Source organism: Anolis carolinensis, chromosome 5 (genome assembly GCF_035594765.1).
Source record: "Anolis carolinensis isolate JA03-04 chromosome 5, rAnoCar3.1.pri, whole genome shotgun sequence".
Taxonomy (NCBI): Eukaryota; Metazoa; Chordata; class Lepidosauria; order Squamata; family Dactyloidae; genus Anolis; species Anolis carolinensis.
Window position 1 is genome coordinate 21,273,928 of NC_085845.1, and position 26,995 is coordinate 21,300,922.

General features: G+C 38.8%; 1 protein-coding gene across 4 annotated transcripts in view; it reads left to right on the plus strand.

The window, feature by feature from the left end:
• grid2 (glutamate ionotropic receptor delta type subunit 2) overlaps positions 1–26,995 on the plus strand; it is a 1,070,019-nt gene that overhangs the window by 832,393 nt on the left and 210,631 nt on the right. For all 4 annotated transcript variants that reach the window (XR_010007023.1, XM_062983639.1, XM_062983641.1 and 1 more), the window contains exon 10: positions 21,292–21,489. Coding sequence is in view for 3 of the 4 variants with exons in the window: in XM_062983639.1 (XP_062839709.1) it covers positions 21,292–21,489 (198 nt within the window). In the remaining variant the exon portion in view is untranslated. The remainder of the gene's footprint in view (positions 1–21,291; positions 21,490–26,995) is intronic.

The following is a 26,995-nucleotide window of genomic DNA, read 5'->3' on the forward strand; positions in this document are numbered from 1 at the left end:
TTGGGGCCCCTGGTGGTGGCGCAGTGTGTTCAAGCACTCAGCTGCTGAACTTGCAGACCGAAAGGTCCTAGGTTCAAATCCCGGGAGCGGAATGAGCGCCCACTGCTAGCCCCAGCTCCTGCCAACCTAGCAGTTCGAAAACATGCAAATGTGAGTAGATCAATAAGTACCGCTCCGGCTGGAAGGTAACGGCGCTCCATGCCAGCCACATGACCTTGAAGGTGTCTATGGACAACGCCGGCTCTTTGGCTTAGAAATGGAGATGAGCACCAACCCCCAGAGTCGGTCACGACTGGACTTAACGTCAGGGGAAAACCTTAACCTTTACCTATATATAAACAAAATCTGGTGAAAAGAATTTTGAAAGAAAATGACAACAGCACAGTAATATCACCCTTCCCTTCATAATTATTTTACAAATAGAGTTAAATTTCAACATGGGAATTAAGTGATTTTTTTTCCTGCTTTTCCTACAGCCATTTGCTAAACTACGTGATCTATGTGCATTAACTTGAAAGGCCAAAGCAAAGTATGCTTGTGAGTTCAAGCTCCAAATGATGTGTAAGAGACAGTCATTCACTAATTGCAGTGGCAAATTGATTGCAGTTTCATGCAAATTGCTGCACTCAGAAAATACTAAAGATCATGTTAGGGTGAATTATGTTTGTCTAGTGAAACAACTGCTAGCCTTTTCCCCATAGCTACATTTCAGCTTGTCTTCTGGCTGTTCTGGCTTACATGTTGGCCAGAAGGCAAGGCCTGTAAAGTTCATTAGCAATAGTAGTTCAGAATGCTGGGTTAGATGTCTCTCTGCTATGATCTGGCATGGCTCTCCATATTCCTCTTACCCACCATTAGGCTTTCCATTTTGCATGGTGAGGTGTTCATTTTCAGTGATGGAGTATAAAGAATATTAGATCCTTCTCTCCTTGTTCTTTGGGATATCTTTGCTGTTTAGTTGCCATACTTTTCTAGAGGGCCCTCTTGGTTAAAACAACTCTGTAAAACTAGCCTGGCTCACAAAGCTTTTCTCTGAGCAGATCCCTCAGAGTCATGCATTTGACCTTGTTGGCATGTATGGGGAGCAGCAGTAGCAATTTTGCACAGAGAACATGTCCTTTATTTTCTTCTCAGCACTGCCAGAAGGTTTGATACTAGTTTGGGAGCTGAGGACAACATGTATTCCATTATCATAGATCCAGACACCGCAACCATATTTTCTTCCTTGGTATTACCTGCTTCTTTAGGAGAGTGCAAGAGGCATCACATTTTCAAAGTATGCATTATATCATGTGCCTAGTAAGTGCAGGGAAACTACACTCATACTTGAGCAAGTGAGAAGAGGAGTTCTTTTAACCCTCTCTTTTATAGCCATGGTTCCCTCCATGACAGTTACTGATAGTGAACAAAGAAATACATAACATCAACAGAATTAGTATAGGCCACTTTGGAGGGAAGGGCAATTTTCTACCCATGGTTTGTTTTTCTTCCATGTCAGGAGCGACTTGAGAAACTGCAAGTTGCTTCTGGTGTGAGAGAATTGGCCATTTGGAAGGACATAGCCCAAGTGAAGCCCGGATGTTTTGATGTTTTTACCATCCTTGTGGGAGGCTTCTCTCATGTCTAGCATGGAGCTGGAGCTGATAGGGGGAGCTCATCCGCACTGTCCCCAGGTTGGATTCGAACCTGGCAGCCTTCAGGTCAGCAACCCAACATTCAAGTCACAAGGCTTTAAACCCACTATGCCACCGGGAGCTCCTATCCATGGTACCAGCCAATAATAATAATAATAATAATAATAATAATAATAATAATAATAATAATAATAATAAATATACACTTTATTTCTAGACTGCCCTCTCTCCCAGAGGGGACTCACGGTGGTTTACAGACACAAAATAAAAAGGCAAACATTCAATGCCTCAAATGACTTCCAACACATCATAATAATACAAGATAATGCACAGTAACAACAGTAAACTTGCAACAAAGAATTAAGCATTGAGATAAAATAATTTTAAAAAATCCCATAAGACATAGTAAACTAAAACATGAGTAAAACATTACAAAGCAATTAAGGTACAAGGGCTGCACAGACTGCAAAAATCAGAATGGGATTTGAAAAAATATTAAGAACTAAGTAGAAATATCGGCTTGAAAATTGTGCTTTATTAAGTGTTGACAAACCATGACAAAGAGACTCTGGGTGAGAAAGAAACTTTGAAGTTCGGGAACTTATTTATGTGGAAATGTACATGGTTTTTTTGTTGTATCGAAAGTGGTATGTCCATCCGATCACCTGAACATTTGCCTTTTGTAGCTTCTATCTGAAAATGTGATGGCTAGGTGTTGGAACATTGAGGGCAAGACTAGTGAAAATGACTCTGTTCACCCTCCATGCAATCTTTGAATCATTGGGAGAATTAGTTTTGGATTGGGCCCCTTATTTTGGCCACTGTCACTGCAAGGCATGGTCTCATCAAAGGGTAAGATTGGCCTCAGTTGTTCCTGCTTGCCCCTTCACTAATAGTTGGCCCGAGATACTTTCTTTTTGATACTGTTGCAAATAGCACTCCCCATTAATCTAATTCAAGGTGTGTTATAGCCAAAACGGAGCCCCCGGTGGCACAGCGGATTAAACAGCCAAGCTGTTGAATCTGCTGACTGAAGATTGGCAGTTTGAATCCAGGGAGCGGGGTGAGCTCCCACTGTTATCCCCAGCTTCTGTCAACCTAGCAGTTCGAAAACATGCAAATGTGAGTAGATCAATAGGTGCTGCTCTGACACAAAGATAATGGTGCTCCATGCAGTCTTGCCGACCACATGACCGTGGAGGTGTCTATGTACAATGCCGTCTCTTCAGCTTAGAAGTTGAGATGAACACTAACTCCCAGAGTCAGACACGATTAGACTTAATGTCAGGGGAAAACCTTTACCTTTATCTTACCTATAGACAAAACAGCAAAATAACTTCCATAAGAACTTCTTCCCAAACTTGACAATGAAATCACATTAATATTGTGATGGAATAAGAATGTTCTGCTCTTTCATAAAATTCAGAATCTTCTTCCTGTGGCAACTACCTCATTCTGTTGGGAAAGAACTCAGCAGTAATGTCATGGGATTGGCTTTCTGGTGTCACCTAATCCCTCAAGTAGACTGTTGTGGAAGATTTCCAGATTGAATAACCAGAGGTTCCCTTTTTCAACTAGTGTTACTACTGGGCAGCAAGAGCAACACATTTCAATTTTTCAAGCTTTCTGGTTTTTATAAGTGAATTGTGCATTTTCCTCTAGATCAAACTAAACTGGGGCAAGTAACTGCAGAGTAAGAAAATAGTATTTATAGTTTTGTGCATTTGATTTGATGTTCTTCAAAGTAACATCACAGCAGTGGTAGCTGGCCTTTGTACTTTGCTTTATACCGATTTGAAATTAAAATAATGCCCCTGCAATGAAAATGCTCAGTGAATGTTTCCTATCAAAAGAAATTCAAATTAGCTTCTCGTTCTCTTTTCCCCGCTTCTATAATTTCATCCCTATTTTATCATTTCAGTTAACGTGCCAGGGTGCATTCTTCTGGCAAAGAATTATATTATGAATATTTAGTGTCTTTGATACTCATGTGCATAGGAGAAAGAAATGCACCATTACTCAAGCCTATAGAAGCTGGTATTATCTGAAAAAGAGAGAGAAAGATTTGCAAATTCAGAATTTCATACAGCAGATTACTTCCTCTAGCACCAGTAAGTTCTTATGTGCAGAATGTATTAGCTGACACTTTTGCACCCAGCAACAACTTTTCTCTGATGGATGTTGTGACTATACTGTAAGATGTACTTTTCTGGGCATTTATAATTTTTCTTAGTAAGTAAGCATAGATACATATAGCCAGTTCCTCCAACCTTCTGGGTTTTCCTCATCCTTCACTACATACAAAAGGGCCATTCACATGACAGTGATTGCTATTATTCCACTTTAACTGCATGGTTTCATCCTATGGGATCTTACATTATAGTCTTTGGATTTATGAAAAAATTCTAGACTTTGACCTGCTCAGCTGCAGCAAGGTTGTTCTAGTAAGAGTCTAAGTAGCAATTGAGTTGTGAAATATTATCTGACTTCGCCTGTATATTATTCCATTTCTCTCCATGCCTGTGCCTGTGCTGTAATGTGTCTTTCAGTTACTGGGAATACCTTGAAAATCAATGAGAATTCAAAGAAGGTGGATAGGTGCATGCTATCTGTTATTTTCCTTTGAGTTTCTGCTTTGGGTATCTCTAGAATTCTTTGGAATTACTTTATTCTTTGGAATAAAGAACTTTTTTGGAATGTGGGAAGAGAAGAAAAATAAACTGCTGGGGTAGAAATTTCAGAAGCTGCAGTCTCTCTGTCTTGACACACAAAGGGATCTTGATATATAAAGGGACCTTTGAGACTGAGAGAAAAAAGTTGTTAGCATAAGCTTGACTGAAGTCTACTTCCTCTGGTGGACTTAACACTACCAACTTCTTTTCTGTTAGTCTCAAAATTACTACAAAATCCCTTGGTATAATGATATTCCAGAGTAACACAGCCATGCATTCAAATTCTTCCAGTTTTTATATACTGGGATAGATGCATCATGTTCTGGTGGAGACATGTCACCCTACAACCAGTAAACAAATTTCTACCATTTGCCTAGAATGAGCTGCTACTCTTAGTGCTACCCTGGTAAACCATTGCATGCCATGGTGGAAGTGACAAATTTTAAAGGGCATGTAGACATTATTTGCTGAAGAGTCCAAAAATTCAGACAGCTATGTTGATCCGCATCAGCAATTCATGTTCTTCAAGAGTGGCCCTTTTAGAGATTCTGTCCAAGCCTACTTGCTGCAAATTGCTTTGCATTGCAACATAATTAGCTCATAACTACTGCTTCTAGGAAAATCTGTTCTTTCACTGCCTGCTTTAGTGAAGAACTAAACTAGAAAGGAACAGGGAAGCTTAAATAAATTGGCAGATTGTATTGTTTGTCCCAACCAGAGTAGACCCATTGAACCAATGGAGTATACATATATGTTTGTTTTCCAGGTTGCTAATAAGTCAGTGGATCTATTGGAAATTAGATTTGTTATAGGATTAAGGCCAGTATCACCATCTGAACTTGTGCAACATTTTGAAACTTCAAGTTCATGTAACCTGGTTTCATTAATTGTAGTCCAGATTAATGTGACTGCAAGATTTGATATTGGAGGGAGTAAGATGCAGCTCCTCCCAAATATAGAGCATACATATGATTCTTTCATATCCTATTCACTTATGACTGTGGCATGAATACTAAAATAAATAAAGAAATAACAGGGGAGAGATATAAAAGAATATCTCTCTTTCTTTGTGCTCTTCTTCATTTCTTGAGTCTATAAATTAAACTGATGATTGGCCATGTTGGCACTGCTCTTGTGACTCCTGTTAACTTTGATGACATTACACATTTAAGACTCAACAGCTTCTTCCTCCTTAAACCCCTTAAGGGTTTGCCTTTATGATTATGAATTACTCACTGTGTAGGGTGAAACCTTTATTTAACCCAGGTATGAAAACTCACATGTCATCATTGCATTAGCCTCTCGAAAAGATCTATGTTGCCTTAGGAAGAAGGCACAGTTGGTCACTTGTTACTAATTTTAGCTTGCTTTTTTGCCTTTTGCTGGTTCAGTTATCTCAGCTAGCAAAAGGGATAATGAGTGTAGTAATGGGAAAATGTGATTTTAAGGGGGAAAGAAAGTGTATACATGGGAGTGTTTACAATTCTGATATGCTAACATCAAATCAACCTAAATAAGATGCCAGCTGTCTTTTAAGAAATGGGTAAACATTTAAGGCCTGAGCTAGCTAGCACCATGTGTCCAATTGTGATTTTCATTTGCAGCTCTGTATCTTGTGCACTTGAAAGTGCCCTTGAAATTTTTCTTGTTTTTCACATGCCCAGAAATGATCTATAAATCATAGAGACCTGTGCATAGACAAGAGCCTCTCATTCTGCCCATGCCACCAAATGAGACTGGTCCAGCTTTCACTCATAATACTGAGTAAAACCTTGAACGGGGTTCAAATGCTTAAAGGACCTAAATAGTCCAAAGAAGCATTTCTCAACCAGGAAGGCAACCAGGAAGGTCATGAGGGGGGTGTCAGAGGGGTCACCAAATACATCAGAAAACACATATTTCTGATGGTCTTAGGAACCATTTTGGCAGAGATGGCTGAAGTTCTCTCTGCCTGTCATGGAGGTTCTGTGTGGGAGGTTTGGCCCAATTCTATCGTTGGTGGGGTTCAAGGGTTGTATGTGAACTATAAATCCCAGCAACTACAACTCCCAAATGTCAATGTCTATTTCCCCCAAACTCTACCAGTGTTCATATTTGGGCATATTGAGTATTCGTGCCAGGATTGGTCCAGATCTATCATTGTTTGAGTCCACGGTGCTCTCTCGATGTAGATGTACAATCCCAAACTCAAGGTCAGTTTATGTACAATCCGATGTAGATGTACAATCCCAAACTCAAGCCCACCAAACCCTTCCAGTATTTTCTGTTGGTCATGGGAGTTCTGTGTGCCAAAATTGGTTCAATTTCATTGCTGGTGGAGTTCAGAATGCTCTTTGATTGTAGGTTAACTATAAATCCCAGCAACTACAATTCCTAAATGACAAAATCAGTTTCCTCCCCAACCTCACCAGTATTCAAATTTGGGTGTAATGGATATTTGTGTCACGTTTGGTCCAGTGAATGAAAATACATCCTGCATATTAGATATTTACATTATGATTCATACACAGTAGCAAAATTACAGTTATGAAATAAAATTAATTTTATGGTGGGGGTTACCACAACATGAGGAACTGTATTAAGGGGTCATGGCATTAGGAAGGTTGAGAACCACGGGGCTAATGCCACTAGATCACATCTAATCTTGGAAGCTAAGCAAGATCTTTCTTGGATGTAACACTATCAATGAATACAGGTTGAGTATCCCTTATCTAAAATACTTGGGAACAAACGTGTTTTGAATTTGAGATTTTTTTTCAGGTTTTCAAATTCTTGTATTTGCATATAAGAACATAATGATGTATCTTGAGCTTGGGTTCAAGTTAATACAAAGTGCATCTGTTTCATCGCTAAAATTACTTGTTGCCTTCCTGAGGAAAAAAATGAAAAATGACATCTCACTTACACAAATATGCCCACAGATTAGCATTTGCAGACATACATTCTGGGCCTTCCATTACTATGCTCCCAGCCACACATGTTACAGGCCCTGCCTATCTCCACGATCGCATCTCCCCGGTGCGGACCCTTACCGTGTTTCCCCGAAAATAAGACAGTGTCTTATATTGTGTTGTCGAAGGCTTTCATGGCCGGGATCACAGGGTTGTTGTATGTCTTTCGGGCTGTGTGGCCATGTTCCAGAAGCATTCTCTCCTGACGTTTCGCCCACATCTATGGCAGGCATCCTCAGAGGTTGTGAGGTATGGAGAAAACTAAGCAAAGAGGTTAATATATATATGTGGAAAGTCTAGGGTGAGAGAGGTCAGTGTGAATGTTGTGTATTTAATCACTTTAATTAGCATTGAAAAGCTTATCTGCTGTCTTCTTCCTGCCTCTGGGGCATCCTTTGTTTAGAGTCGTTAACTGCCCTTGGTTGATTCATGTCTGGAAATCCTCTGTTTTCAGAGTATTGCTTTTTATTTACTGTTCTGATTTTTGAGTTTTTTAATACTGGTAGCCAGATTTTGTTCATTTTCATGGTTTCTTCCTTTCTGTTGAAGTTGTCCACATGCTTGTGGATTTCAATGGCTTCTCTGTGTAGTCTGACATAATAGTTGTTAGAATGGTCCAGCATTTCTGTGTTCTCAAATAGTATTCTATGTCCAGGCTGGTTCATCAAATGCTCTGCTATGGCTGATTTCTCTGGTTGAGTTAGTCTGTAGTGCCTTTCATGTTCTTTGACTCTTGTTTGGGCGCTGCGTTTGGTGGTCCCTATGTAGACTTGTCCACAGCTGCATGGTATCCGGTATACTCCTGCAGAAGAGAGAGGATCCCTCTTGTCCTTCACTGACCGTAGCATTTGTTGGATTTTCTTTGGGGGTCTGTAGATAGTTTGTAGGTTGTGCTTCTTCATCAGCTTCCCTATGCGGTCAGTAGTTCCCTTGATGTATGGTAAGAACACCTTTCCTCTGGGTGGATCTTTGTCTTGACTCTCATGGCTTGTTCTTGGCCTTGCAGCTCTTCTGATGTCTGTGGTGGAGTATCCATTGGCCTGTAGAGCCCAGTTTAGGTGGTTGAGTTCACCTTGGAGGAGGTGAGGTTCGCAGATTCTTTGTGCACGGTCTGTCAGGGCTTTGATTGTGCTCCTTTTTTGACTTGGGTGATGGTTGGAGTTTTTATGAAGGTATCTATCTGTGTGTGTAGGTTTTCTGTAAACTGTGTGGCCCAATTGTTGATTGGGTTTGCGAATGACCAGAACATCTAGAAATTGCAGTTTTCCTTCCTTTTCTTTTTCCATGGTGAATTGGATGTTTGGGTGGATGCTGTTAAGATGGTCCAGGAACTTGCTGAGTTCTTCCTCTCCATGGCTCCAAATTGTGAAGGTGTCATCTACGTATCTGAACCAAACAGTTGGCTTTTTGGTGCTGTTTCTAAGGCCTGTTTTTCAAAGTATTCCATATAGAAATTTGCTACTATTGGGCTGAGAGGGCTCCCCATGGCAGTCTGACAACTATCATGTCAGACTACACAGAGAAGCCATTGAAATCCACAAGCATGTGGACAACTTCAACAGAAAGGAAGAAACCATGAAAATGAACAAAATCTGGCTACCAGTATTAAAAAACTCAAAAATCAGAATAGTAAATAAAAAGCAATATCCTAAAACAGAGGATTTCCAGACATGAATCAACCAAGGGCAGTTAACGACTCTAAACAAAGGATGCCCCAGAGGCAGGAAGAAGACAGCAGATAAGCTTTTCAATGCTAATTAAAGTGATTAACTACACAACATTCACACTGACCTCTCTCACCCTAGACTTTCCACAGATATATATTAACCTCTTTGCTTAGTTTTCTCCATACCTCACAACCTCTGAGGATGCCTGCCATAGATGTGGGCGAAACGTCAGGAGAGAATGCTTCTGGAACATGGCCACACAGCCCGAAAGACATACAACAACCCAGTGTCTTATATTAATTTTTGCTCCCAAAGATGCTCTAGGTTTTATTTTCAGGGGATGTCTTATTTTTCCATGAAGAATTCACATTTATTGTTGAACCAAAAAAAAATGAACATTTATTATATACTGTACAGTAGTTGTCATCACAAACCAGCATAACCAGACAAACTGTGAATTCTATCAAGAATTTCTTGTTACTACCATTATTTCCATGTACTATGGTATGTACATTTACCAATCCCTCATACTCTGGTGTTCTGTTTGGTGGGCATGCTTCCAAACAAAACCTTTGCTTGGTCTTACTTTCAGGGGAGGCCTTATATTTAGCAATTCAGCAAAATTTCTACTAGGTCTTATTTTCTGGAAACAGGGGAAACAGGGTAGATCTTCCAGGAAGGCCCTTCTCTCACACTCTCACTACCGTCCCAGGTAGGGTTGGTGGGGATGAGGGAGGGGGCCTTCTCGGTGGTGACCCCCTGCCTTTGGAACACCCTCCCCAAAGACATAAGGCAAGCCTCGTCAGTATCATCTTTCCGCAGGGATCTGAAAACCTGGTGGTTTCAGCACACCTTTGAAAGCGGCTAATCTGAAACCCTAGACTTCACCCTGGCCATCATATGGGCCCCTGTCTTGCACTTTACCCACTCCCATGGCCCTTTGACTTTGCCATTGCACTAGTTTAACTAGTTTAACCCCTATAGCTACTCAGCAGGCCTGACATGATGTAACCCGGGCTATGCCTCTTGCCATCAGTCGCACTTCAACCCTGGCTCTATGTTATTTTACTATGTGCCTTAGCCCAGCTCCTATAGCTCCCTTGACTCATCCGAAAAATTATGTCCATTGGCTGTCGAATCACCCTATGGAATAATTTGAAATTGTTTTTATATTTCAAATGAGTACATTGTTTTAATCGTTATTATGATTATGTTGTTGTTTTATTATTTGGACTGTTGTATGTTATCTGGTATTGAATGTTTACCATGTATAAAACACCCTGAGTCCCTTTTGGGAGATAGACCAGTATATAAATAAAGTTTTAGAAATGGGAAAAAGCCACCGCATGATGAGGTCCATAATTTCATGTTTGTTTGTTTATTTATTTATTTACTGTATTTTTACAGAGGCCATCAACAGACTCAAGACTACTTCTGTGGGTTGTCATGGGATTCCTTTATTAAAGTGTTTAGAAATGGGGTGGGTGGGTGTCAGGGAGTAAGTGATTCCAGTGCTCGCCATTCACATAGAAATGGCAAAAGTGGGTATTTTGGGGTGGGATGAGAATTGTCTTATTTCTCCATTTTTCAATCTGTATTCTGATGTGAATATGTGTGCTTTCATGTGGCCAGTCTTTAATTGTGCCTCAATACTCCTTTTGTCACCATTACTCCTCTGTCATGGACTTTTATTGGTAATTTTAAAAAAATATTTATTTTTTATCAAAATCACATCGTTTCAAAAAACTTCCAATTTGCTGTATCAATAATTTCTGCTTTTGCAGACCTGGCATTAGAAAATTAAAGCAAAGTTGTGTGTGTTGATTGGGTACGTTATATGGCTTGCCCTATATAACTTATTTTTCATTTTTAAACTTCTAATAATTAATTAATTAATTAATTAATTATAAGTTTATTCTTATAACCCACCACCATCTCCCTGAAACAACTCGGAGTGGCTTACATGAGGACCAAGCCCAGCATAAACAAGGAATTCAAAGTTACATAATTAAAACAATTAAAACAAATAAACAATATAATTAAAACAATTAAAACCAGAAAGTAAAAACATTTTTCTTTTTCCAATAATTACAATTATCTAATTATTTTTCTGTCATCTTAAATATTTTTAAAGTCTATGTATTATGTTTAATTAACATCTTCACAACAAAAGGCATTTCTACAACTTTTATTTCGCTTTACCAGTGGCATGTTGGATGACCTACACATGACAATATTTAAGGAATCAAAGTATTTCAGCATAACAGTTGTTGCTGATGATTTCACATTTTAAAAACCCCAGAAAAATCAGGTATGCTCTACCTATGAACAGATATTTCTTCCTTTATCTTCTGAATAGTAAACATCTATTTCAAGGAACCTGAATGTGGCTAGACTTGCTCCAAAACTGCACTGCTGTCTTTCTATTTCAATTCTTAACAGCAGGCAGAGAAGCTTTGTGGCCAGGAGTAGAAAAATACCAATTCCATAATTAAAATGTATCAAATTAACAGAATTCCAAAGCAATAGGAAAAATTGTGAACCACAAGGTCCTGAAAACGAAGCCTCCCAAACTTCCAAAATCATGTCTTTCCAGTACTGTGAGATCTAGGACTTCCTCTATTGCAAAGTTTTCCTTTTAAAAAAATGCAAGAAAAGTGATATGGGCAGAGACTACACTTTCCTATGTGAGAGGAAATTAAGGAGATGGTTGATCTAGAAATGGAAGGAGTCGATCACGTCTGATGGGGATGACTAAATTATCTGTTTGCTTTTTAACAAAACAGAAAATCATGAAATGCAACACTAAGAAGACAGTTCCCCATACTTCTCTCTCCCTTTTGTGGATTGAGGTCCTATATAACAGTCCGTGCTTCAAACAGTACTCTTTTTTCATTATTTTGATTACTATTTACTCACTTGTTTATTTCAGATGTTACTTTTAACATCTTTAAAGGGTAAGGGGGTTTTTTTCACAATAGAGTGGAGGCTTCAATGTATCCACAGTCTAAGTTTGAAAAAAAGTTATCCTATGGTGTTGACCTTATTTTAGGTTACTTAGTTATTTTAAACTTTAGCCTGGGGCATGTATTTATTTATTGTCCCAGTTGCGTTGCGTCTATAGACAGTTATAATGGTCATGTCTTCTATATCATATACATTTCACATTGTGTTTTCTTCCTTTCCTTTTATTCATATATGGGAAAGGAAGAAAAGAAGAAAAAAGAAAAAGCAGACAGGATAAACAACATTTTCACAGGAGAAACCTATGGAGATTTTTTTTAAAATGTTTGTAATTTATGGCAGCTCTGATAAATGGGCTCATTTTATTTCTGGTTGAATAAGAACATCATGAGGATTGATGCATGACAGAAGCGCCTGGCTATTTGCTTTTCTTTCTAGTCACACCAGGTCTTTGATTGGAAGCTGTCACTAAGTATGAAATATGCTTCATGAGATTCCTAGGAGGCAGTCATTTTTAATTTAAAACAGATAACATGCAGTAAGTAATATAGGTTTTGAAACTTTTGGCACTTCCGAAAATAATACCTTAGGTAATCCAGTATCTAAACAGAACTAATTGCTTCCAGAACAGCTGCAGCAACAGCAGCAACACGCCACAGTGTATAACTTTTTCTAAGGCCATTTTAAAGGTTGAAAAGAAACTCAAGGTTGGATTAAGCCTCTTCTTTCCTTTTTCGAGTGTGGACTAAGATATGCCTTTGGTTTCCAGTGGAGTTTGGTTTCAGGACTCACCACGGAAACCAGAATCCCATTATGCACAATGGTATTGTAAAATGGTGTCCCTCATATAAAATGGTAAGCAGTTCAGTTGAGTGCCAGAGAGAGCTTCAGGTTTTGTGAAATGGTGGGAGGCTTCAGCAGGATATGGCTTCATATTTGTGTAGTGTTTGACTCGTGTCAAAAAACATGGTTTGGTTTTTGGAATGTTTTTCCTTAATATTTTGAAGCTATGGTTGGTTAGATCTGTGGGTGCAGAGCCCATGAATATAGAGGGCTGACTCATTTGCCTGAGACTTTCATGTTTGAGCTAGTACCAGTGCTCAAACAATACAGACCAATTGGCTCCTTTCCACATCTTGCATACTATCAGCCTTAATGCCAGCTCATGACATGCCTACCAGTGCTTGAAGTAAGTTCTTCTCTTCTACATTTGTTTTACTGAGAAACAACATCTGGAAGGTAGCTAAGAAACAGGTTGCCTAGATGACAGAGGCAAACACAAGTGGGGATGAATTTAGGTTCTTCCCTTCTTGGGAAGGCTAGGATGGCTGAGCTCCTGTTTTACAAAGAATAGTCCTCAAATTGATAGTTTTTTTTGGAGAACAGATATCTATTTGAGAGCATCTTTTGTTTTATTGATGGGCAACAGTTGACTCATGCGTTGTTTGATAGTAATTCCTATTATACCTTACCAGCAGTTGTAGTTTTTGTCAAGACCATAGTTCTGGTTATTTGTAGTCTTTTCCATCGTGAGGGAAATGAACTTACTTGCAGCAAGACTTAGGGTGGAACCAATTCCTACTTTGTTTGCCATCTGGCTTTCTGGGGAGGTCTGGAAGCTATGTTCTCTACATTATGATGGCCAAATTTACACTGGTATTTTGGTCATACACATTTCTATTTGGCTGTGCTCACTATTGGAATGTTGCTCTCAAAAACTGTTCTGAAATTGAATTCAGATCTCTGCTGAAAGGTACTCCCATCCTCAACCTAAGTTATAAAGATTGTAGCTTACTGATGGAATAGGACATCTTTAAGGTCCTTTCCATCACAAACCAGATGCCTTTGATTAAAATCATTTAATAGAGAAAAGTTTGGATGTCACAAAACTTGATAATAATCACACACTTACCAGAAACAGTACTTTTTCCAGTGTCTTTTGGGCACACTTGTATCCTTATTTGCCTTGTCTGGCAAAGTAGCAGCTGACCTTAGCCCATTACTTTCCATTACTGGTCATATGGGAATACACTGAGATTTAAAGGCTTTGCATTGTATTTTATTTCCCTTAATCTATTACCTCATCAGACTTTTTTCTTTTATATAATCTTTGCCTAGCCACAATTAGCAAAAGAGCCTTTGTAATGAGAATATCACATATTTCAATTATATTTTAGCCATTGATTGCTAACATCGGGGCAGTGAATTTTGCAGTTGAGCAAAAAATAACAATCTACTTTGTTGTTCCTCACCCAAGTGTAAACATTGGGGGAAATAGCCAATACAGCAATCAAGAAGATGAAATATTCATGTCTCAATATATTTTCCTCAAAATATTGTGGAGAAGGAAGTTCAGAATGATTAACACTGAAACCTGGGTGCCTACAAACTTTTGTGGTGGACAATACAAGCATTCACAGGCTCCAGTCCATTTTGACAGATGTAATGCCATCTTTAGATATTGTACTGTCTTCATCCTTCCTCTTCATTGAATGTCTATTGCTTGTCACCCCAAAGGAAAGAATAGATTGCAATTCATCATCTCATTTTCAGGGCTTACCAACATCCATCATTCTTGAAATGGGCCACAAAAGGGAAAGAAAAGAAAATTATCAACTTTAGCATGTATGCAAACTGTTATGTGTGTGTTAAATTTAAGTTGTTGCTAGACATGACGTACAAACAGTTTGGTGGAGGAATTTGTGAATGAGTGTTACTATAGGCAGGGCTTGTCTATAGTAACACTCATTGATAGTGTGCCTCTTCCTTGTGTAGCAGATGTTGAACAGTGAAGGACAAACAGCCTGCCCTGAACCTCTAGGCTCACTGGTTGACCTCAGATCCAATGCTCTACTTTTCATGTTGCAAAAATGAGCTACATGCCAATCTGGTCAGCTTTCTTGTGGAATGTGTATGTACAAGTATACCAGCCAGATACAAACACAATTAGAAGATGCCATTGGGGAATGATCTTCTGTCTGAACAAAACTAAATAACTGGAATTGCAAGAGGAGTTAGGAGAGGGTAAGATAATCTTCTGCATGGCTCAGTTTAATGGATTAAAACATCAGTAATAAATGTATGTGTCAGTATGGTCAGAAAAATATAAAGGGCACCCATGGAAGTCATTTTAGATAATCTGTGAATATCAACCATCAGTCTAATTACCTGATTTCACAATTTCTTTCAACAAAAGGCCATAAGGTCATGCGTTTGCAGATTTGATCTTACGGTGTCTCTGAATTTCATTTTCATTTCTCACTCTCAATATTTCTCACCCCCCCCCCCTCTGATTTTTTATTATTTGTATTTTACAGTCCTTAGAGATGTTTCCCTTAAGTGATGTGATTATTTCCCAGTGAGTAATGTTAGCATATATTTTGGTATCAGAAAAATAAGATTATGAAGATTTGCATAAACATTACTTTGTTAATTTACATATATAGATGGAAATGTAGAAAAAATTAAATGAAATTAGTTTCTGTCTGTATATTTGTTACCATATCTTGGGAAAACAATTGGACTGGTTGAACTGACTGGGGTGCTTGGGATAGTCTGGCTTAACAGTCAAGCTTCACTGAGAACAAAAGGAGGGCATTGTCTCTCCAAATCAGGATTCCCTTCCCCCACCCCATGTGATTTTCCATCAGTTCCCAAATTTCTAGCATTACTGAGAGTGGGACATTGAAAATTCCTAATATTTAGAATTCTTATTGAACCCTTTTGCTTTTTCCCCATTCCCTTGGTGACTTTGCATACCACTTCTTTTTGTATGACTAAACTGTCTTGTTAAATACTGAAGTGAATGTTTAAGTTATTGCAATGCTAAACTTTTCCTTAATAGCCCAAAATTCTTATTTGGGGATCAGTGCTTTAAATTGTTCCCCTTGGAGCTACTTCCATGGGAGATACTTGTTCTGGTTGTTGTTGTTGTTGTTGTTGATGATGATGATGATGATGATGATAATAAAATTGTGCTTGATATCTGACTGGAAGGAGAAAGGTCTTTCAAAGACAACTAAGACTGATCTGCCATGTTTGGATTGTTTGAGTCTCCAGAAATAAGCTCCTCTTTCTCCTGGGCAGTTTAAACTGATCATTAACCATGATAATGGTTCCAACAAGGAATACTCAGTATAATAGATAGTAATTTAAATAGAAATACAATTATTTTCACCATAGTGAGGAAGATTGTTATGAGATTACCTATGCACATTGCACACACTGAGTCTGCTATCTCCACTGCACTTGCTGATAGGCAACTTCAGAGTCCCTTCTCTATTTGCTTATTGTTATTTATCTTTAAACTGAACTTGGCACATAGAGTATGGATTAGAATAAATGCAGATTTTCAGATACTGTAAGACTGTACTTCTCAATGTTCCTCACCACTGAAAGGGCTGGTTAGGGCTGTTGGATCTTGTAGTTCAACACCCTCTGGAAAGCTAGCATATTCCCAACCCTGAAACAAAAGGTAACTTCATATAGAAAATTGTAATGTAGGAACATAGTCACAAAGAGTTAGTGATTTGTTAAGAGGAAATTATTTGTGCAATTTGATATTGTTTGAAAGAAAGGAACTTCAGAGTTTGTAAGAAAGAGAGAAGGAAAAATGTTAAAAGAAAAATTAGAAATCCTGTTTTAAGTCTAAAAATATACAGTTCACTTAATGGTATCAAACTCCCTGTTTTTTCCATTGCAATAAAGAATGTCACAACTGTCATGGAATAAAACAGAAAGGGGAGTCCTGGAAGGTTCCAGATGTTTTGAGATTATGACTCCAATCTACCTAGGCCTAGGCACCCTAGCCCATTGTAAGAAAAGATGGAACTTGATACAGTTCAAAGTTTTGCTGTTAAACTGACTATTGAACTGCATCTCCATCACAGAGATAAAAGTGGGATACAATAATAATTTTTATCATGTCAGAAGCAACTTGAGAACATACTACAAGTCGCTTCTGATGTGAGAGAATTGGCCACCTACGTTGCCCAATGGTATGCTTCTGGGAGGCTTCTCTCATGTCCTTGCAAGCTAGAGCTGACAGATGGGAGCTCACCCCATCTCCCGGATTCAAACTGGCAACCTTCAGGTCAGCAACCCAACTTTTAAGTCAGCAGTCCAGCCAACACAAGGGTTTAGCCCATTGCACCACTGCTGCTCCTATGACAACAACAACAGCAACAACAATAATGGGAGTGGGAAGCAAATAGCCACTCTCAACATTTTTTTTATTATTGGCTCTGCTAGCTATGCCTTCTGGCCGATGCAGTTTAACAATATATGAAGGGCTTTACAATTATCAAGATTAATATATACAGACCATAATGTCAATTTGTACATAATCCCACTGTTTTTCTGTGTATTTCCATTTGAAATTTAGAGACTGAACTTTTCAGATGCTTGCAGCTTTATACTTGTGTATCTGAAGAAACACCTTTTAGGACAAGGGTGGTGATTTATGTGGCTTTGAGATATTGTACTGCAACTTTTTAAATCATCTATAAAGGGAACCCCATTTGCAGCATATTGCAGTAGCCCTTCTGGAAGTTACTGAAGTATGGATCGTTATGGGTCACAATTATTTTTATCCAGAAGGAATCACAAGTAAAGCCAGTTTCATCAAGGTTGTCATTGTCAATGCATTCAAAGAGGGGACATGTTCATTTAACCTATTCACATCAAAGTACAGGACTTCTTTAGGCACCTATACTGGGAATAGGATTCAGCACCTTGGATAGCTCAGGCTATCCAACCAACATGACAAGAAGTTATCTACAGTCTCTTGTAGGGTGTGAGCATCTAATTCATCTCCAGTTTAATCTCCTCTCTCTTGACTTTGTACTTGCTGACATTATTTCTGTGCTGAAGGGCTAGAGTGCTAGAGGGACTTTTAAATATATATATACAGTAATGAAACTGTGCAGCAAGCAGAGAAAAAGTGTTGAAGGAGGAAAGCTTAAACTGAAATGTTAGAAGGAGCTGCAGGGTGCAAAGGAGATTCAAACACTATTTGGTATAATGTCTCACTCCATGCCCAATATAGTGTGTGTCAATTGGCCCCAAGAATGCTCCTATTCTGATCACTAGGCTTTTCCTCCTCCCCGTAGCGTCGCCCATTTCAGAAATTTCCTGCAGGGAATGAGAAGGTGATAATTCCCTGTGGTTCCTCAGCAGGAAGCCTGCGAACAACAATCAGCCAAAATCACTTCGCCACATTCCCTATAATTTGATGAGAGTGTTTGTGCAACTATTTAGCAATTTGGCTTTACCCTAACTGAACTCATGCCCCCAAGTGATAAAGTGTCAGCATATTCTTGGGGATGAGAAAAGGCCCAAGGAGAGATTTACTGTTCAGTTGTCACTTTGAATACCAGTTTCCCTCTCCTGTCAAATAGTTTTGCAAGCTGTAACAGGACAGGTCAGCTTTTTATTCTGATCATTGTCAAATACATGAGGTTGAAATAAAATAATTGGATTTTCTTCTTTAAAAAAAAAGATGAAAAGGATTTTACTCTTTCATTCTGAATCCATTATTGGTAAATATATAACCAACCTTTGCTGTGGAGTGGAATAGCATAGGCTTGTGAATTGTCAAAAAGGCACTTACCACGTTTAGATTGGAAGCTTAATTTTTGTGGTTTTAGCCCTTTTCACTTTATGGAACCCCAAGACTACATCTGTTATGGCCAGATTTGTTCAGGAAGAGTTTGATTTTGTCTTCTATGGCTTAAGGATATGACTTGTCCAAAGTTACCTCAGTGGGTTCCCATGACTGAGTGGGGATTTGAATCCAGGTTTTATTGAAATTACTTATCTTAATCATTTGCACACACACAAAATCCCAAAATAGCCTTTTGGAAATGTAAATAATAATGAAATAATTATGGATTGATTTGATCAGTTGTATAAACATTTATCAACACCTACTAACAGAGCTTAGAAAAGTTATTTTTCTTGCGCTACAGTTCTCAGAATTCCCCAACCAGCATGACCTTGTTTCCCTAGTTCACAGAATGCAACCATCTTAACAATCTGGGGGCCAAGAAGTCATGAAAATTATTCATATATGGCTCCTGTTGGGGTTTTCTACTACAATTGCCTTATTTCTAAACCTTTATTACTAAGATTCCAGCAAATGAACATTTTGGGGGGTGGGCTAAGTGGTGTAGTGATTTGGGCTATGACTTTGGGTACCAAATCAGGGTTCAAATCCCCATTCAGCCATGAACCTTTCTGGGTGAGCTTGGACAAGTCACATATTCTCAGCATCAAAGAAAGAGAATGGCAAATCTCCTCTGAACAAATCTAGGCTGGGTTTGCCATTGGGTCACCACAAGTCAGAAATGACTTGAAGAAATACAGCAACAAATAATGAAAGTAGTCACAGTAGGTAAATTGCAGTGTTGGGGCCCTATTGCCTTCCCAGTGATATCGATGGAACATAAATTTTGAACACAATTTTGAATTTTTTTAAGAAGAAGAAACTTGTATTAAAATTAAGAAACCAGATTGTCAGTTGGGTTGACAACTCAGAGAATCTGAAGATTTGTAATGTCAGAGCATCTTTCTAGGGCCTCCAGATGCAGAGATTTATTACCCTGGTTTCCTCTGACATGGAGTTGCAGTCTTTTTGCATCAACCAATCGTTTTCACTTCCTTGTGCCACTAGTTCAAAATTGACCAGTAGAAAATTTCTTGTTGAACAATTATTATGTAGATCCCAACAAATAAAACTTACAAAATAAGCCATACTAAACAAGCATGCCTACAGCAGGGATAAGCAAGTTGTGATTATCCATATGTTGTTATGAATAGCTTCTCCATGAGTCCTATCAACCATAGTCAGCAGTGAGGGTGATGAGGTTTTCAATCTAGCATCATCTGAGGGGTCACAGATGCCCATTCCTGATCTATGGTATGGTGGCTCTTTTTCATACTTACTATAAATGTGAATCTCTTCAAACATTTTAGGATTATTTGCATGTCATATGGTGAAAATCCTCATGTTTTCAGCTGCCAGCCTTTGCCCCTAGATTCATACATGTTTGGAATGAACCACAAAGCAATATTAATGCTTGAAATAGTCTTATAAATCAGATGAGCAATTAGCGGTCACGTTTAACTGACTGAACACAAATTCTGAATTATGAGCCCCTATTATTTAATAACCCAACAAGTGATGTGCATAAATCTTTGCTAATATAAAAACCATCTTCTCCTGAAATACCCTCTTTCTCCTTCATAACAGATCTAGGGAATATTGTGCATAATCTACTTGCTTGATGAACTATAGAGATAAAGACAGCCGAGGAGTAGGTGGGGGGGGGGGGGGGAGGTCAAAGCCTTCTTTTATTACAATGGATCAAATATATTGTATGAGGGACATATTGTTTCCACAATCAGCATTAATTAACCATTTGTTTTTATATACGGTAATAAGCTTGTGAAAGGTCTAAATGCCCTAAAAATACCAGATCCCATCTGATCTTAGAAGCTAAGCAGAGTCAGACTTATTTAGTTATTGGATAGAAGACGGTAACATAGTATATTGGTTGTTGTTGGCAGTATTTCATAGAAAGGAATTGACAAAATGATCTCCTAAGAAAGCCATATAGACTTTCTGGCATCACCATAATTCGACAGTGTGCTCATGTGCATGCATGCACACACAACCACACAATAAGCTTGTAGTAGTAAAATAGCTTAAATCTCAAAAGCTTAGTAAAATAGCTTAAATCTCAAAATTCTAAAAAAAAAATGCAGACAGTAATGGATAAAAATCTTGGGTTGGTGTGAGTTTTCTGGGCTGTATGGCCATGTTCCAGAAGCATTCTCTCCTGATGTTTTGCCCACATCAATGGCAGGCATCGTCAGAGGTTGTGAGGTCTTGGACTTTATGCTTAGCAGTGGTTCTCAAATAAGGCAAGTGGGGTTTATGTATCTGTGGAAAGTCCAGGTTTGGAGAAAGAACTCTTGTCTGTTTGAGGCAAGTGTGAATGTTGCAATTGATCACCTTGATTAGCATTTAATGACCTTGCAGATTCAAAGTCTGGCTGCTTCCTGCCTGAAGCAATCCTTTGTTGGGAGGTGTTAGCTGGCCCCGATTGTTTCTTGTCTGGAATTCCTCTGTTTTCAGAGTGGTGTTCTTTATTTACTGTACTGATTTTAGAGCTTTTTGATACTGCTGGCCAGATTTTGTTCATTTTTATTTTTTCCTCCTTTCTGTTGAAATTGTCTACATGGTTGTGGATTTCAATGGCTTCTCTGTGTAGTAAAAATCTTGGTGCAATTGAAAGAGCACAAAATAATACTTGAGGAGATTTTAAACTCCTTAGCAGCAAATTTGATACATTGCAGTATTGCAACTACCTCTAAATGCCTATCTTTCTTTCTTGTGTAGGAGGAGCCATTTGTGATGGTGTCAGAGAATGTTTTGGGAAAACCAAAGAAATATCAGGGCTTTTCAATTGATGTCCTGGAATCCTTATCTACTTACCTTGGCTTCACGTATGAAATTTATGTTGCACCAGATCACAAGTATGGACGCCCCCAGGAGAATGGGACCTGGAATGGACTAATAGGAGAACTGGTATTTAAGGTAAGGATGCTACTAGTTATTTCCCTAAAATATATGGAAGGCATCATATGAATATTCCCTTCATTTCAGAGTCTCTTACAGTCATCTGACAAAACACATTTGAAAATTGTACACAACTAAACTCTACTGAAATTATTGCTTTTTGGAACACAGCATAACATTTAATTGCCATTCCATACAAAAGAGAATGGGGGTGGTGGGAAGAGAGAATGAATAGCAACTTTGAGAATAACTGTATTATTTCAGAATGAGCTTTCATCAATATTAATTCAGTTTTTTAGATGTAGTGATTGAATGCAGTACAACAACTCAGATATTCAAGTATAATTAGATAGTTGGGGTAGTAGAATCAGAGTGAAATAGGATGCAGAAAGATGTAAATTGTAACCCTGCTCCAAATAGTACTCCCAGAAGCTGATGTGTACCATAGAGTTGTGAAAGCAGTAACTAAAAATGCAGTTTTGAGTCAGAGAATCCTTTGAAAAGCAGGCTTTAGTTAAATTGCAGATATGAGAAGCTTTAAATGAATACAGATATATGTCGTTTTAAGGAATTTCACTTGGCTAGTAGTACTTTTCAGTTACACCATACAATATTATTTTGTTTTCTACATTCAGCGGTGTTACAGTGGTAGTCTGGAATGTATATATTAGCAAGGTATGCCTCTATATGCAGTGTTCCAAGAAACCATTATCTCTTTTTAAATCTTTGCGAATGAATTAGAACTTGTGAATGAATACTAATTCAGCTGTTTCTCTTTCCAATCTTCCTCTGATATTTTTCAAGAACTTCTACTTATAAGTTTGAATGCCCAGAGACGTTGAAATGCTCTGCAACTAGAGTTGGGCCCAGATACCGTTTCATCTGTTTCTTTTGTGTTTTTCTACCATTCCATCCATTTGGATGGCACAGAATGGTACAACCCCCTCCAGAACAGAAAGAGCAGCAAAACAAAAAAGGGGGGGAATGGTAGTCATTTGGTCTATTGATTTTCAGCAAGCTAGCTGTAAGCCCTGACTGGCAGGGCCTACAGCCAAGCGCTAGGCAATCGATGCTTGTAGGCCCAGCTTGCAAGACCTATAGTCGAAAGCTCGATGTTCGTAGGCCCTGCCTGCTGGGCCTACGAGCATCAAACTCTTGGCACTCGGCTGTAGGCCCTGTCTGCTGAGTGCAGGGCTTACAGCCAAGCACTTGATACTCCTAGGCCCGGCTCACAGGACCTACAGCTGAGTGTCGAGTGCTTGGATGTAGGCCTACGAGCATCAGCACTCAGTGCACTCAGCATTGAGTACTGGAAAGCAGGAACTACAGCGAGTGCCGCACCCTCTCAGGTGTAGACTCTGGCCCTTTGCTGCCTAAGGTCCAAAAATCTTCAGGGTTTTTTTGGATTTTGGGTGGAAAAGGTCATTTGTATAGGCACCCATTTTCGGAAGCAGCAGACAGAAATGGAAATGAGGCCATACAAATAGGACAAATAGAAATGGGTAGCGATTCCATACAAATGCATGAGACTATCTGCAACTTATTTTTGTGATTCTTCCATATCTAGTACTGGAATTATGTCCCTTATTTTTCTTACATAGAGACAGTCCCAGTTCTCCTGTTGTGGAACATAATGGGGTACAGATGACATAGAATGATGGTATTATGTTGCTGCATTGATAGATGTGGGGACAAACTTGGCATCTGGATAGTAGTGCCTTGTCTCAATATTCCCATTCATGGCATGTGTCCTGCTGTAGGTAAGCACTGTAGTTGTTTCAGCTTGGCAGGCTGTCTCTTAAGCAAATTAAAGCCTGTCATCTAGAGCCTGCAAAAGGGAAATATTAATCTCTGCAATTGGCTCACTGCTGATGTGCTTGAGAGGTTTCAGCTGTAGGTGACAACTATTGGTCCTCTGTCATTTTCTCTTTTTGGACTGTCTTGTAGTAGATTCTTCCTTTGTACTAGTCTTGCTTTTTTGATACGTTTTCATTGAGTGGGATTACAGTCTGAGAAATGCTTATTGCTCTTCACATGTTTTGAGTCCCTCTCTTCTAGGTCAGAGCAGATGTGGTTGCATTGGAAGGCCTAGCTGTATCAAATTGTTGTTCATTTCAGTCAGACCTGTTATGCAGTCATACTTGAAAATCTGATTAGATATGAAATGGTCCTGGCAAAGTTTTTTCTCTTTAATTTGTAAATAATGATTCTTCTTATTGTGCTTGGAAGTAAGATTGTACATACAGCAATATTTCATGTTGAAGTTGTGGATTGTGGCTGCACATTGTGTGTTGCAGTTGCTCACTGTGGTTTCACATCACAGTTGTGCATTACTATACTACAACATTGTATGCAACCATACGATATATGCAACCCAACATTATCATCATCATCATCATCATCATCATCATCATTTAATTACTTATTAATCGCCCTCCATCCACAATGCTCTAGGCGATTTACAAGATAAAATTGTAAAGGATAAAAATACATACATACAAATATTGATAAAATTAACATAGATTAAAAGCTCTAGTAAAGAGCCAGGTCTTGAGTGCTAGGGTAAAAGGCCTTAATTCACGCATGGCTCTCATATAGGGCGGCAAGGCATTTCATAAGGCAGGGGCAGAAATAGAAAAAGCTCTGCGTCTGGTCCTTTCCAAGTGCACTTCTCTAGGACCCAGTACATAAAGTAAGTCTCGTTGGGATGGTCGTTGCGACCTCCGATGATGGGAGAAGGAGAGACGGTCCCTAAGGTACGATGGGCCCTGGCCGTAAAGAGTTTTAAAGGTCAGAACTAGCATCTTATATAGACCACGGTAATCAGTTGGAAGCCAATGCAGATGCTGCAGCACTGGTGTTATGTGGCATTTCATGGGTGTTCTTGTGAGTAGCCTGGCTGCCGCATTCTGAACAATACGGAGCTTTTGGGTTGTGGACATCAGAAGGCCAACATACAGGGTGTTGCAATAGTCCAGCCTAGATGTGACCGTGGCATGGATGACTGTTGCCAGAGCCTCATCAGATAGATAGGGTGCCAGTTGCCTCGCTTGTCGTAGGTGGAAAAAGGACCATTAGTATTCTATATGGGGTTATACAGTACTGTTGTAGAGTATCTCTGTGTGTGAATATTTATGCAGTGTTGTATTTCAACCACAGTTTGAATACCCTTGGCGCAAACTGAATGTTACATGTAGTTTTGTGTTTCAGAATTAGCTATGAAAATTGAAACCTAAGATGTTATCCCACTCAGTCCCCCTCCCAAATTTCTAAAGAGTTCTAAAATATTAAAGAGACACACAACCTCATCACAAGGGCACAATTTCCGCAGTATATGCCAGCTCTGCCCACAGAAGTGTGTATCCATGGGTGAAGTAAGGTGGATCCTCTGCATTCCAATACTGCAGCAACATGGGAGGCTTCCCGTGTTGCCATAAGAAGCCATGGGAGGAAGTCGTGTGATCGACACTTCCCCCATGGGATCAGCTGTTTTGGGTGTCGGGTGATGGAGGGCACCAGGATTTGATAGCATTGTGATTTAAAATTTCTGTTTGATAAAAAGAGGGTGAGAATGGATGACCCATGGGATTCCCATTGGAAAAGAAAGGCACAGAGAGAAGAAAGCTGTTTTCCTAGTCTGTCAAGGCCATTCGGAAAGTACCGAGACATATGAACAAAGGAACTTGAAAGAACTTCTAATAAAACTTACATTTATTTCCCCTTTCTGCCTGGCATGAACCAAATATTCACACCATAATTTTATATTAATTCCTTGCTATCTATATTATTCATAAAATCATAAAGTTGGAAGAAACCACATGAGCCATCTAGTACAACCACCTGCAATGTGCACAATGAAAGTACCCCTGATAGATGGCCATCTGGCCTCTGTTTAAAAACTTCTAGAGAAGGAGCTTTCACACACTCTAAGGCAGAGAGTTCCACTGTTGAACAGCTCTTACAGTCAGAAAGTTCTTCCTAATGTTCAGGTGGAATCCCCTTTCCTGGAATTTGAACCTTTGCTCTTATCCCTAGTCTCCAGGGAAGCAGAAAAAGTTTGTTTCCTCTTCCTTATGGCAGCCTTTCAAATATTTATACATGTTTTCCTGATGAATATGCATAATAAGGCTGTCCTAAATGGTGCAATGCTGTTCGCCATAATCAACAGAGATTTTAAGTAAATACACAAGATTATACATACTTGTTCAAATTGTACTTTAGAAAATCTGCACCTTAGAAAGCTTTTTCCAAGGTTTTTCCCCCCTTCATTACACAGAATGCTAAAAGGCTGATTGGTTTTCTGTATTGGAAGAGCTTTAAAAAAAAATCAAAAACCCTCTACAACAGATTCACTACTGTTCTTGTGGTTAATACATTTATAGATTTTGCCAAAACTGGAACTCAGTGCAATTTACAAATATTAAAGTAGATAAAATAAAAGCAAACAGATGAAAACATAGAAAAAGTTTGTTGAAATGCTATTCCATGTCCACAGAATTAAACAAATTAAAATAAACCCATTAAAAAGGCAAAATTCCTAAAACAGTAGAACACCACAGTAGCAAGTTTTTGCCGTGAATTCTTGTCAGAAGAGAAAAAAATTAAGCTGTCTTTGGAAAGAGAGCAAGGAGAGAGGGAGAAAGTCCCAAAGCTTAAGTGTTTGGGGAACCATCAGATTTATTTGCAATGATGGTGAGACTGGGAGTCTTATACACACTGATATGGAATATCTAATAAGAATGAAAAGCCTGTGGAATCGCTTTAATCTGTTCAAGTCTCGAACATTAAAATTAGACTATGTATTATTAGACATTGTTTGATGGTTTCTTGTCAAATCCTTCCCAGTTGATGTAACACAGTTATGGGGAAAGATAGAAGGTCATTAGAGTTGGTCAGAACTCAAATATGCTGAACTCCCTTTCCATACCAGGAAGACAATGAGATACTTGCTTGAGTGAAAAGTAGCAAAGGTTGTGCCCCTCATAACACTGGCTAATTTATTCAGAGCAAACACAAGTCAGCCTAGAAAGCCAATCTAGAGGGAGGATATATGAGATGGCTTTAATGGCTAGCTCATTGCATAAATAATACTCAGCATTTAGAGGGAAATATTGATAGCCATGAATAATAACTGAGATCTATGCTCAACAGAAAATGTTTTATTGATGCACAGTAACATTTGTGTTATTTTGATATGTGAATTGGGTACATGTACGCTAATCTGTAATTAATAAACTACCCTCCTCTAATTAATTCTGCCTTAGATGTTTACTCCATAAATGAATTACACAAAATAAGCATAATATATTCCCTGATCATTTAACAATCGATCCTCAGTACATATATTCAGTCTGCTTTGGACTGAATCCATACAGGACTCAAAAGTTTGATGCAAATGTTACCATTTCTACTGGCAATGGCATAAAAGAGTAAGAAAGTGGACTTTTATGCCCAGTGTTGCACTTTAAGCTACTGACATGGATGTTCAGAGCAGTGAATAAAAATGTTTTGGAAGGCCTTTTTA